We start from the raw sequence: 13,974 nt of genomic DNA, 5'->3' as shown, positions 1-13,974 counted from the left end.
AAAAAAAAGATGTAATGGAGCTTATGATAAGGTTTTGATGTTATCGGTTTTTCTTTTCATTATTGTTTGTATTGTGTTGTTGTTTTGTATTTCTTTTTTTGCATTACTATATTAGAAAATTTAAAAAAAAAATATTAAAAAAATGAAATAGGGCAGAGCAACCGCCTGTAGTTAGGGCATCTATGACGCACTCACCTCAAAGACCGTGTTTTTTCAGCGGAAACAGCTCCACGCGCTCAGAGGTGACACGCCACACACTGAGGAACCCCACGAAGCCTGCGGAGGGGCAAGGCAGCCCTCGAAAGTTGACCAACCCAGTAGCTGCATGGTAAATGTTCCATTTATTTATCACATGTGTAAACCCCACCTGTCCTCTGAGGTGCATGCATGGAATTTCTTTTTCAGCACACCCGTTATCGTCACAACAATCTAGTGAGGTAGGCTAGGTCAAGAGAGGGAGGGAGGGAGGGAGAGACTGGACCATGGCCACTCAGGCCACATTCACACCAGTTTAAACCAGCACAGCTTCCCCAGAAGAGCTGTAGAGTTGTTATCAGTGCTATTTTTCTAGAAAAAGAGGTGCCCGAACTCATCATGAGAGCTTGTTCTCACTTGTTCTCTTATCATGGCAATGGTGCTCACCTGAGAGGTGTCAGAACTGAATTCCAGCTGGAAAAAAGCCATGGTTCTAAAATGGGACCTCCCAAATCCCATAATTCTCTCTGAAGACGGATTGATAGTTAAACTGAGCTGGGAATGGTAGCTCTGTGAATGGAAAGGGGTTTCTCATAACTCTCAGCATGCTCTCAGCTCCCAAAATCATTTGGGGGAAGCTTTTAAATCTACAGTATGGTGTCAAGGCGGTCCCTGCATCTCCGACACAGTCTACAATGCCACATAAGCTCTGTAGCCATGATGGTTCTGTGATTCAAGAGGGCCATCTGCACATGCTCAGAGTATTCTCCTTCTTTTTAAAAATCAGGATTAACAAACTGCGGTTTTTTGTCATTGTTTTCTGTGATATATCAGGAATGGAGGAGCAGTGGTAAAGAAAGGAATGGCAGCTGAAGTAGGGAAGGGAGGAAGAGAAATGTGATTTGTGTGGTTCATAACTGAAGTTGTACACAAGACAGCACAAAGCATGAGAGCATAAGATGGGTTTAAGTCCAGGGTCTAAAATTACCTAGCTGCACCACTTGGTAGAGTTCAATCCCTGGCATTGCCAGTTAAAAAGGGATCTGGTGGCAGGTGATGAGAGAAACCCAATTTCTACCTGACACCCTGGAGAGCAGCTGCTAGTCAGAGCAGGTGATAATGGGCTAGATGCAGAAATTGCTTGACCCAAACCAACACACATCTGAAGGCTGTTTCCTGTGTTCCTGACATCCTTTGTTCTCTTCAGATCTCAATCTTCCTTCCTTCCTTCCTGGTTTAATTAAATTTCCTATTAAAAAGTTCCATAGCGATTTACAAGCCAATACAATAGCATCATAAAAATAGATTTCACATGTTCAATTTTAAACAGATTTAATGTGTTTAAACAATCTGTTTAACAAGATTTATTTCATTCCATTTATGAATTGCTACATCTCTACCCCACCTTGTCCTCCAAGGAGCTCTGGCTTACATGGTCCTCCCCCTTCTTGTTTAATGCTCACAACAGCCCTGCAAAGTAAGTTAGGCAGAGATGCAGTGACTGGCTCAAGGTCACCCAGAGAGCTTCATGGTTGAGTGGGGATTTAGACCCTGGTCTCCCAGGTCCTCATCGAACACCCTAGACACCACACCACAATAAGTAATATCATTGGCGCTGCCCGAACACCCAAGAAAACAAAAGAAGTGTTTGGCTGGCATTGAAACAATGATGATGTTGGTGCCAGGCAGGCCTTCCTAGGAAGAGCATTCCACAATCCATCATGTTCAAATCCTGTTTAAAATCGAGACTGATGACGAGATCCGGGAATCTCACATGCCTGCTCATGGCTTTGTTGTTGTAACTAGTCTTGAAATATGTCCAACAGACAAGATAAATGCTCGTCACCTCACTTCTAATCAACCACTCATATCCAGCTGTTAGGTTTAAGCCTCCCGCACCAGCCCAAGAAGGCGGGTGTAGCCAATACACTTTTCTGTCCTCCTGGTGAAAACGGGGTGCGGCCCAAAACATTCCTTTGGTGTAAGCAACGGTGACCACGTGAGCAGATTTAATTGCAAGGAATGCTCCTCTGTGCTCCATTTAATTACATGCCTCGCTGCTGCTGCTGCTGCTGTTGTCCATCAGGCACCGATGGAAGGGTTTCTAAATCTGGAGTTTTGCAGTGCTCTTGAAGTGGGGTGTTTTTATTCAATTCGACCCAATTTGAAGGTTCTGGGATTGCTTGCAGATTGGAATGATCAGACAGCTTTAAAAGAGGATTAGACAAATTCACGGAGGATAGGTCATCAATGGCTACCAGCCACAATGGCTATGCTGTGCCTCAATGGTCAAAGGCATCTGAATAGAAGCTGCTGGGAATTGCAGGCAGGGGGAGTTGCTTGTTTTGTTCAGGTCCCGTATGTGGGCTTCCCATTGGGGCATCTGGCTGGCTACTGTGAGAACAGGATGCTGGACTGAGTGGCTTCTCTTTGCTCTGGTCCAGTACAGCCAGGCTCTTCTAAGGTTTCAATGCCTGGATAGCTCAGTTAGTTAGAGCATGGTGCTGTTAACAGGTTCGATCCCCGTAGGAGACAGCTACATATTCTTGCATTGCAGGGGTTGCACTAGATGACCCTCAGGGTCCCTTCCAACTCTACAATTCTATGATTCTCGTGCCTCTTTTTTGATGTTGTCTCTCTCGCACCCCTTTACCTGAAAGCACAGGTGGGTTGACAAAGCAAGCCCATTTTTGAACATGGAAGAATAGCAGCACGCCCAGGAGAGGTGGGATGTGTCATCAAAGGGTGATTCGTGGCCAGGTACCTATGGATAGTGCCTCAGTCGTTCCCAGAAGGATCTTCAGTCATTCATTTCCCACTTCCTTGTATAACTAGTATCAGAATCAGCCTGCACACAGGCAATTCAGCTTTCTCTGGCTGTGCATGTAAGAAGCTGGCTTTATGCCTGAGCAGAACTCTCTGCCACCTAGCTCAGTGTTGTGTAGGGAGGCCGTGGCTTTCCAGGTGTTGCTGGACTACAGTTCTCATACCCCCTGTCCACTGGGCATGCTGGATGCTGGGAGCTGGAGTCCTACAACATCTGGAGGACCACCAGTTTCTCTACACTGATTGGCAGTAGCAGCTGTCCAGGAATTTCAGGTAGGGAGTTTTTCCCATCGGGAACTGAAACTGCGGCTTCCTGCATGCAAAGCAGATGCTCAGCCACTGAGTTATGACATGTCACATGCACTTTCAAAATTAATCGTTGCTAGAGCGCGCTCAGTTGGTAGAACCTGAGACTCTTAATCTCAGGGTTGTGGGTTTGAGCCCGATGCTGGGCAAAAGATTTCTGCATTGCAGCAGGTTAGACTGGATTACCCTCATGGTCCCTTGCAGTATTTTGGATCCTTTTCTGTACTTCTCCACTTTTGCAAATTGCTGATTTAACTGCAAGAGTGATGGGCCGGAGCCAAGGTGGGCAGGCTGTCCTCTGCTTGGCTCGCTTGAATTATGTGGGATCCAGTGCCCTATATATTTTGTGGCAGACTCCCTCATCTGCAGAGCCCCCTAAAATAGCTTTACAAACACTGTGGAAGACTTTTTGTGATTAACTCCTCCTCCATGCTCACCAGGCCACGCCTCCACACCTGAGGAGTTCCATGCTGAGTTGTCAATCACAGCTAAGCTGAAACCTCTGCCCAATCAAATACCCTTCCATGCTCTAACCAGGCCCCACCCTTTCATATGAAGCACTGCTCTTTGAGCTCCCAAGCTCCATGCCCTGACTCTCAGAATAAAGCCTTAAGGTGACCTGGCCTCCCCACCCTCACCTGTCAAACTCGGCAGGCCTTCAGCTAGTTACAGTGTTTGCTCAGGGTATTCATTTGCATAGTGGCATTTCATTTGACAGAGTAACACATGCAGTTACAACAGCTGCAACAACAAAAACATCCCTGCCCTCAGGAGCCTACGGTCTAAATTTTGACAGTACACAACTGTATGTATATTCTGTGATTACACACACACACACACACACACACACACACACACTGCTTGCTTCTGCTGTGATGGAACTCATCAGGTTGGAGTACAGTCTCCTCTTTTCTGGCTGCCAAAAGCAGCCATTATGTGCTCGCATCCAAGGCACTTTTATGAAGATATGTGCAGTGGTATCTCATTTTTTAGGATACACACAGGGGGGGGGAAGGGGGTGAAATTCAATTCAGGATGCATTTAAAGCTGGCCCTGTTGAATTCTCACTTTCCAAAACAATAAGGAAACCAAAACACAGCTGTCCTTTGCAATTTCTCACTTTCCTTCCCAAACTAGGCTATTTTTGCAACCTTTAGGAAACCTGCCCTTTCTAGTTTTTTGTTTGTTTTGTTTTTGCTAGTTGAGAGGCACAGGAGATGTGCACAGACAAATAGGAACCCTAGTCAACCCCCAACTCTGGCTGCATACTAGCCTATCTTTGCCACCTTACTGACTAGGAACCTGAGGATACTGAGTCCAGTGGTAAACTTTACACACGCATGCAGGGCTTGATCAGAAGTAAACAACACTCAGGGCTGTTACCCTCATCCTGCTCCCAAGAATCACTTTGCACAATGCACTGACATTTCTGCTTTCAATGGCTGCTATTGCCGTTGCTTTTAAACTGATCTTAGCAAAATGTAAACAGCTCCCACCCCACCTTGCCTCTCGGGGCTTTCCAAAAGCTGCTGTGCTACTGTTTTCTGGCAGGGCACTGGTGTTCCCTCAGCTTTATCTCTCTCTCTCTCTCTCTCTCTCTCTCTCTCTCTCTCTCTCTCTCTCTCTCTCTCTCTCCTCACCACCCCATCCCTCTGTTCTATAAACACCCACATTTTTGTGTGTGTTGTGTTTTGCTGTGTAAGCCTAGAGCAGTGTTTTTCAACCTTTTTTGGGCAAAGGCACACTTGTTTCATGAAAAAAATCACGAGGCACACCACCATTAGAAACTGTTAAAAAATTTAACTCTGTGCCTATATTGACTATATATAAAGTAATTCTCTTGAATTTTTGAATTTTTCCCACGGCACACCAGGCAACATCTCGCGGCACACTAGTGTGCCGCGGAACAGTGGTTGAAAAACACTGGCCTAGAGAAATGTGTCACACGCTGGCTTTGGAATCTGCCCACAGAGGCCCAGAGCGTGGGAATGTGGGGCGTGAGCTTCTCACCCTTGGAGGCAAGGCACTAGATTCAGAGCAAAAGGGGAGAAAGGGCTTCTCCAGTTTGATCTGGAGGCAGTTCTCAGATGACTGACTCCACAAGCTATATGGCTGATGGATTTGTTCAATTTCTAGATGGCGTTTCATCTCACCGTTTTACAAATGTTAAATCTTTGTTGTTGCATTTATTACTGATGTTGTTAGCCGTCTTGGGCTGTTTTTAAGAAGGTAGGGAGGGCACAGCCCTTCTAAATATATACATTTCTATCCCACCTTTCCTTTAAGGGGATCAAAACGGCATAGATGCTGCATGCTCCTTTTTATACCCACAACAACCCTGTGAGGTAGGCTAGACTGGAGATTATGAGCACGAATCAGATATGCTACCTTGGCTCATAAGATAGGCAGGTGCTTTCTCGCCCTGTTAAATTTATTTATTTTATTTTTAAAACAACCTTCAATGTTAATTTATTACCCCATCTTTCCTCCAAGGAGCTCAAGATGGTCGTATCCCCTTCCCCTGTTCTGTCCTCACAACAACCCTCCAATGCAGTTTAAGTTGAGAGTCAATGAACTGCCTCAAAGCCACCCAGAGAGCTCCCTGGCTGAGTGGGGATTTGAATCCAGCACCCTAACCACTATACCACACCGGCTCTTGCTAATTTTGGCCCCATTTGTCACATATTAACCACCCATAAAGCCTTCCTTAACTTCTAATGACAGCTGAAACACTGGACTTGTGGCCAGTTTGTACTACCTGCTTCTTGCAGATATGCAGGTGGAGTGGGTGGGATGCAAGCAGGCACATTCCACAGCCACATGTTTCTAGTCCCCCATTTTCCTTCTTGCCAGCCAGTTCCAGGGGTGGGGTGGGGATCAAACTTGTTTCTCGTTTGCTGGCCAGACTCAAAACCTGACTCTGTTTTTTCCCCTCCTCTTTCGGAACCCCCCCCTCTCAGGCAGATCACTGGTCTCATCCCCCTCTTTGGCTGGTAGGTATGACCCACATTCCAAACTGACCTCCTTAACAATTATTGCTAGCATTTTTTTATTCAGTTACTGTATTCTCTCATACACGCACAAATCCTTTGTCTTCTCTGAAAGATACCTATGTGGGTTTTTGTTTTTTGGTCAAACACGGATTCAATCAGTGGTGCTGTTAGGTAATTTTACAGTATAATACTGGGGGCTGGGAGTGGGGAGACCTACTTAAACAGTATTGTGCAATACTTCACTCCCTTATAAATGCCAGCCCTGGTATGCTTGGGGGGTCCTTTTGCTGATCGGGGCCCTCGACTTCTGCCCGATAGCCCTACCTGATTTTTTTATTTAGATGGAAGTGACGACACAAAAGGTTGAAAAGCGGGTGCTTAAATTTGCAACAAGCTCTCTAATTCAGGGTGGGAAACCCTTTTTAAGACCAAGGGCCACATTGCCTGCTAGCCAACCTTCCGAGGGCCACTTGTCTGTGGTGGGCAGAGCCAGAGACAAAACTTGGTGGAGAAACAGGTGCATTTTTCACTATTATGTAGTAGGTTAGTTTCTACGGAAACACCCCACACTCTGTCCTTCATCCAAGCAAACAGGAGGCATTAGCAGAACTCAAGGACACATTTCCAGCTAGGCAAAAAACATTCGAGGAAGGTGTGAAGCAGGGCCAAAGGTCCATCTAGTGCAGCAGTCTGATTGGTCAACCAGTGGCCAATCAGATGCCTCCAGGAAGACACCAAGGAGGGTACAAAGCTGACAGTCCTCCCCATGTTGTTGTCCTCAGCATTTCATAATTAGAGGTAGACTGCTGCTGTGTGTGGAGGTCCCACATATATCTGTCATGCACCAGTGCAGAGCTTTTTTTCCCTTGCCCTTCTGGGAAATGAAACACATATGGACGGGGGGGTGGGGGTGGCTGCTAGGCCTGTCGCTCTCTGTTTTTGCCCTCCTACTAATAATAGCTTCGATCCAATGTATTCAGCAGTTCCCACTTTTTTCTCGAGATTGAAGCCTTCGACACCAATGTCACACCAAGCCGGACGTCACCTCCTGTCTTCTCAAAGCCGATGGACTCCAATATCCGCCCATGGTACGTACCAGATAATGTGCTTGCTTCCCTCATGTTGTCAGGGAAAGGCACGGATGGGCTTCGGTGATGCTGCTCGCCAGGGCGAATGCAGCACAGCCCCCTGGCAAGCGTCACAAACGTCACCCTTAGGGAAGAGAGGTAGGGTGTGGGTGGGGAGGTTTGCTTGAGCTGTTGCTCTGAGGCTCAGCAGCAGGCCCATCTATCATCTACTCCACCATCCTAAGTGCCACTTCGACAGGTGGGCAGGATTGCCCACCTGTCAGTCACCTGACTTGCTGCCACAGGAGGCAGGGATAGCCATCCACTTTGCCCAGTATAAACATTTTTGTTATGGCACTCCTTTTCTGAAGGCTGCAAATTAAGTCTTAGTCGCCAATTATATTTGTTCTAGATGCTTTTGTTTCCTTCTGACTGATTTTCCTGTGTAACTGCAGCTAATATTCTTCTGGCCTTAATTTTTTTTTCTTCCCACACCCTCTTTTTTTTTTTTTTTTTGGTCCAGTGCATCTGCAAATTGCGAAGATATGGACTCCCCACAGTCCCTCCAAGATGACATGACTGAATATACCCCAAATGCAGACAGCTATTGGTGAGTGAACACACGTGATGCATTTCTGCACAGGGGTTTTCTATAGATTCAGTGCTGACACATGTTAGATTTACTGAGCTCTTCCTCTCCTTCCCACCGGTGTGGTCTAAAAATCAAAGCCACCAGGCTACATATTGATTTGGATGTGCCTTTTGGAATGATTGCTGATCAAATAAATTTTGTAGATGTTCTTAAACATATTTAGATGCTTTTAACTGTTCTCAAGTGCTTTATACCTACATTTATCTTACTTTTAATTGTATTGTTTTACCACTTTGCTGTTTCATGCCCTGGGCAACTCTGGAAGGGCAAGATGGAAATAAAATCACCACCTTCATAAAAAACAACACGCATAGCAAACAACTTCATAGAGAACAGGAACAAGATGAGGTCTGATGCAGACTTAACATTTAACCCTGGTTCACATCCTAAACCCAGGTTCTTGCTAAAGCTTGCTTAGCTAAGTCCTTAACGCCCCCTCATCAGGAAGGTGTTTGAAATACCAAGATCAGGGTGCATATAGCTGGACAAATAGGAAATCATTTTAAACTTACCAAGCTACAAGCAAAGCCTTTCACCCAAACATAGCGTGCATATGAGTGTCCAGAGCATCTTGCACAAATTATCTTATCAGCGCTACAAGGTGGACCAGTATTATTATCTCACATTGCAAATACAGGGCAGGCTTACCATAAGAGAGTTTGGAGCTGAAGAGAGATTTGAACTTTCCGGCTGAGCTGCAACCATTTCTCTGCTTCCATGCCAACATTTTTCTGCTTTTAATCCAGCACTAATTCATCTCAAAGCGCTCGACAAAACAACCGCCGGAAAAAGTTGAAGAAGTATCTGTTTCGGGCAGTGTCAGAGGGCAGTATAGAAGAACTCCAGCACCTCCTTGCCGAAGTGAAGGATCGGTCCCATGCCTGCAGAAACCTGACAGTCCAAGGTATTCATAAATTAAATTAAAATTATACCCAGCCCTTCTTCCCAAAGGAGCCCAGAGTGCCAAACATATCAATAATAAGATGCAATTAAAATGTCTAAAAACAGTTTAAAAAAAAACAAGCTTCTAAAAACAGTTAAAGGCTTCTAAAAACCAAGACCTACTCTCACAGCTAATAATTTCTGGGTTGGTAGGAATAGTGTCTTTTGGGTATCGAATGGCTGGTGGCAGGGATGGCCACCGCCTTGGGTGCTTCTAAAAGTGGATTAGACAAATTCATGGAGAAGTCTGCCAATGGCTACTAGCCGCAATGGTTATGCTGTGCTTCTATGGCCAGAGGCAGCAATGCTTCTGAATGCCAGTTGCTGGAAACCACAGGAGGAGAGAGTGCCCTCATGCTCGAATCCTGCTTGTGGGTTTCTCACAGGCATCCAGGTGGCCACAGTGAGAACAGAATGTTGGACTAGGTGGGCCATTGGCTTGATCCTGCTTTCGTTCTTCTGTTTTAGATTCTTCCTAAAAGAGGGCGTTCCACAAATGGGGAGCCACCACCGGGAAGGCCCAGTGGTGGTAGTTTAAAGGATGGTAGATTTTGCTCATACATTAGGGGAAACGTCTTAATGGCAAGAGCAGTTAATTAATAGAACCAAAAGCAGTGCACTTTCTCTTGCTAGGGCTCTTGAAACTGAAGATGGGTAGCCATCTAGTGGAAATCCTTTGGATTTCCTGAACTGAGCAGGAAACCTACAATGGCCTCCCTCCAATGCTAGGATTCTATGTAAGCACATTATTATTATTATTATTATTATTATTATTATTATTATTATTATTATTATTTTGCCAGACTATCTGATGAAAAAAATGACCTCTTCTGACACAGGCAAGACCTGCCTAATGAAAGCCTTGCTAAACATCAACGAGAACACAAAGGAAATTGTGAAAATACTTCTCTCATTTGCAGAAGAAAACCTGATCTTAGAAAGGCTCATCAATGCTGCATACACAGAAGAGGCCTACAGAGGTACAGTATTTGTGCTTTGCGTTCAAACCTGAAAGAATATTGTGATGAGTATCATAGCACTTATTCCCCTATAACATACTTGCTCTCCTCATCACACTATAACTTGGGACTATAACATACAACACAACTGGATGTTGGGAGATTCGGGGTGGACAAAAGGAATTTCCTCCTGGACAGCGATGGCCACCAACCTGGATGACTTTAATAGAGGATTAGACAGGTTTATGCAGGATAGGGCCATCAATGGCTACTAGCTATGTTCTGCCTCCACCGTTGAAGACAGTATTGCCACTGAATATCAGCTTTAAATATCCCCTAAGTGGGGACACACCCTAATTTCAGGCTCTCCACAGGCATTTAGCTGGACACCGTGCAAACAGGATGCTAGGCTAGATTGGGTTTCTGACGTATACCAGCTGACCCTTCCGCATCCTTATGTTCTAATGCATACTATTAAGTGATGGGAGGAGGGAACAGATCAGGTTTATAAATACTCAAAAATATGTTTCCAATCTGCCAAGCAAGAGCAAATGCAGTTTTAGCATGTTACAGCAAAAACAAGACTAAATATCAGTGGGTAGGAAGCGATGGTGACAAATTATGGAATTGCAGAATGAGAATCACAGAATTGTAAGTTGGAAGGGGCCCAAAGGATCATCTAGTCCTAGCTCACCGCCCATAGCTACCCCTGGGTGGGCTTGAACCACCAACCTTCTGGTTCGCAACCAGACACACTGACCCATTGCACCACCTGAGGTACATGTGCTTATTTGTTCTGCAGGACAGACGGCTTTAAACATTGCTATTGAGAGACGGCAGTATGACATTACTCAGACCCTGATCGAGAAAGGGGCGGATGTGAACGCCCATGCACAAGGCATCTTCTTCAATCCTAAACACAAGCACGAAGGTTTTTATTTTGGTAAGCAAATGCAGGAGGCCAGCTGATGCAATGATGCCATGGGAACAGGGATGAATGAATCTGTTTTCATTTTCTTTCAGTTTACCAATCTTTAGTTCATTTCTTGACACGTCTGCTTTATAATTGCAAATTTTGAAAAGTCCTCGAGAAAATTCACCCGCACCTTTAGTGCAAATTTCTCCTAAGATACACAAACTGGTATGCACTTTTGCCTGGTATCCACATGTTATAATGTTTGCATCAAGAGGATGCAACGACCCCATGTCCTCTTCCATACATACAGATGGAGGAGAAATTTGCTTCAGCTTGCAGCTAAATGCATACGTAGCCCACCATCACTTTTTGAAGCAATATGTGAGTTGAAGCACACCTATCCGTTGAAATTTGCAATTCTCTGAATTTTGCAATGCAGTTTTCCAACCAAACAATGTATGCAAAGCTCATATAGCTTAGGGGAAAGTGTGTGTTAAAATGCATTTATTAGTAAAAACAACATAAAAACTCTGCATGAAATTGCTTGTAAAAATGTGTATGTCAGGCAAAAGGCTACACACAAAAGTGTGTATATTAGGAGAAATTTGCACCGAAAGGCTGCTAAATTTTCACAATGACTTTATAAAAAAAAAAGAAGAATAAATCACAATCTGGTGTGGAAATGTGCAGCATTGGAAAAATGAGAAACCAAGAACTGCCCCTCTGAAACTGACAGATCTGTACATCCCTAATACTATTAAATTAAAAATATAAAGAGCAACAAACAGCTACAATGATGCGTTATTTCCTCAGGAGAGACACCCCTGGCGTTAGCTGCCTGCACAAACCAGCCAGATATTGTCGAGCTATTAATGAACAACAGCAAGACGGACATCACTTCCCAAGATTCGAGGGGGAACAATATACTCCATGCCTTGGTGACAGTCGCAGAAGACTTTAAGACGCAAAATGACTTTGTGAGGAAGATGTATGATGCCATCCTCTTGAAAAGCAGAAACCGGGATTTGGAGACGATGAAGAATAAGGACGGTTTGACGCCTCTGCAGCTAGCTGCGAAAACCGGGAAACTGGAGGTAAGCCTGACTTGGGAAGCAAAGGAGGAAAAAGAAGGAGACCCTGGCAGGTGGCATATTAGGAAATGTTGGAAACATGTGGATGTTTTTTGGGTAGACCAGGAAAACCTGTGGTCCTCCGGATGGTTTTGGATTCCATTAGCCCCTGCAGGCATGGCCAGTGGTCAGGAACGATGAAGTCCAGCAACATCTGGAGGTCCAGTGGTCAGGAACCTCAGGCACAGGGCCCAAATGTAGCCCACTGTCTGGCCCTCGTAATCCTTTCCAGGCCACACCATTAACAGTGCTGCTCCACGCCTTCCATGAATGCTTTTGTCTGGCTGGAACATGTCCCTAAACTGCAATAAAGTCTCATGCTTGCTTGCAAACAGGATGAGGAGATATGTGGTGTGTCTTTTCTGGTGTGTGTCTTGTATTACTGGAATATAGCGCATCTATTGCTTTGCCCATTTTTGCCTCTCGTTCCTGCCTTCTACTGGCATGTGGCCCTGGAACACAATGTGGCCCTCAGGCTGCTGTAGATTCTGCAGCCATTTTGGACTTGACTGGGTAGGAGTAACAGGAAGAGAGCCAAGTTTAATTTTCATTTGGTTGCAACAACAGAGGGAGGTGGTGCAGCAATATGCTAGTTATGCAATGTCTGTGGGAGCTTAGCAGCCACTGCTAGACTTAATGAATGTGGTAAGAGCACAGTATGCAAGATTAGATCTCATAACTTAGTCCCATCAGTTGTTCCCCAGCAAATGGTAGACTGCCTCTGAATGTGGAGGTATCACATAGCCATCTGGACTAATGGTTGATTATGATTTTTTTAAAAAAAAATTTAGTCAGTGGGGGACTTTTAACTCACTCATATATCTCCGTTTTGGTCCTTTAGATTCTGAAATACATTCTCAGCAGAGAAATCAGAGACAAGCCAAACAGAAGCCTTTCCAGGAAATTTACTGACTGGGCTTACGGACCCGTGCAGTCTTCCCTGTACGACTTGACAGAACTGGATACCACCTCAGAGAACTCCTTGCTGGATATTATTGTCTACAATACAAATATTGGGGTAAGTTCATGCACCCCCCTTTTTTAAAGTGTTGCTTTAGGAATCCTACATACCAACAGTGAGTTCAATTTTCCAAGCGTCAATCTATATTTAGCCCAAACAGCAGCATCTATGCAAAAGAGGATGGTAACATCAGACGTGGGGCAGAGAGGAGCTCCAAGCTTTGCAGAAAAACACTTTTTTTGGGGGGGGGGAATCCTGCAAGGGAGAGAGAAACTCCAAATTAGCCCAACAACAACTGGACATGGCCATTTGCCATGGAATCCTGAGCATCTGCTAGGGCTGTGGCTGTGGCAGGTGCAAGGACAGAAAATGGATAGTGGATGGAATGGAGTACCCCAGAATGGACACTGCTGACTGGCTGGCTGGATTCTTGCAAAGTGGTGTTTTTTGTTTTTGTTTTTTGGTATTACTTGGAACAATACAATTAAAACATATCTCTCTGTCTCACACACACTTCCAAACATTTCTAACTAGAGCTCACACTTGCTTTTACTATGCCTGGAAAAGTTCTACATAAATAAAAAAATCAGCCTTTCCTATTCATTCACCAACATAGGTCAGTTCTAGGACACATCAGCATTAGCCATCCTCAGAGTAGACCCATTGGAATTGATGGGGCATGAGTAATTTAGGTTGTTTAATTTTAATGGGACTACTCTGAGTAGTCCCATTAAAATACACAGAGGAATTATACCAGAAAGATACAGAGGTCTCATACACCCCAGGTAATGTGGTTGCTGGCCTTGAGCCAGACATCCTGGAGAGTGAAGTCAAATGGGCCTTAGAAAGCCTCGCAAACAACAAGGCCAGTGGAAGTGATGATATTCCAGCTGAACTTTTTAAAATTTTAAAAGATGATGCTGTTAAGGTGCTACACTCAGTATGCCACCAAGTTTGGAAAACTCAGCAGTGGCCAGAGGATTGGAGAAGATCAGTCTACATCCCAATCCCAAAGAAGGGCAGTGCC

The 13,974-nt window shown here is 44.8% G+C and overlaps 1 protein-coding gene across 1 annotated transcript in view; it reads left to right on the top strand.

Moving 5' to 3' along the window:
* TRPV3 (transient receptor potential cation channel subfamily V member 3) overlaps positions 1 to 13,974 on the top strand; it is a 33,511-nt gene that overhangs the window by 6,746 nt on the left and 12,791 nt on the right. The window contains exons 4-12 of the mRNA XM_033171541.1: positions 203 to 328; positions 6,288 to 6,320; positions 7,301 to 7,408; positions 7,911 to 7,997; positions 8,786 to 8,943; positions 9,785 to 9,961; positions 10,743 to 10,883; positions 11,670 to 11,950; positions 12,828 to 13,004. Coding sequence (XP_033027432.1) covers positions 203 to 328; positions 6,288 to 6,320; positions 7,301 to 7,408; positions 7,911 to 7,997; positions 8,786 to 8,943; positions 9,785 to 9,961; positions 10,743 to 10,883; positions 11,670 to 11,950; positions 12,828 to 13,004 — 1,288 coding nt within the window. The remainder of the gene's footprint in view (positions 1 to 202; positions 329 to 6,287; positions 6,321 to 7,300; positions 7,409 to 7,910; positions 7,998 to 8,785; positions 8,944 to 9,784; positions 9,962 to 10,742; positions 10,884 to 11,669; positions 11,951 to 12,827; positions 13,005 to 13,974) is intronic.

The sequence above is a fragment of the Lacerta agilis genome, chromosome 15 (genome assembly GCF_009819535.1).
Source record: "Lacerta agilis isolate rLacAgi1 chromosome 15, rLacAgi1.pri, whole genome shotgun sequence".
NCBI classification, from domain to species: Eukaryota; Metazoa; Chordata; class Lepidosauria; order Squamata; family Lacertidae; genus Lacerta; species Lacerta agilis.
Note: the sequence above shows the minus strand (reverse complement) of the source record. Positions and strands in the feature narration are given on the sequence as shown.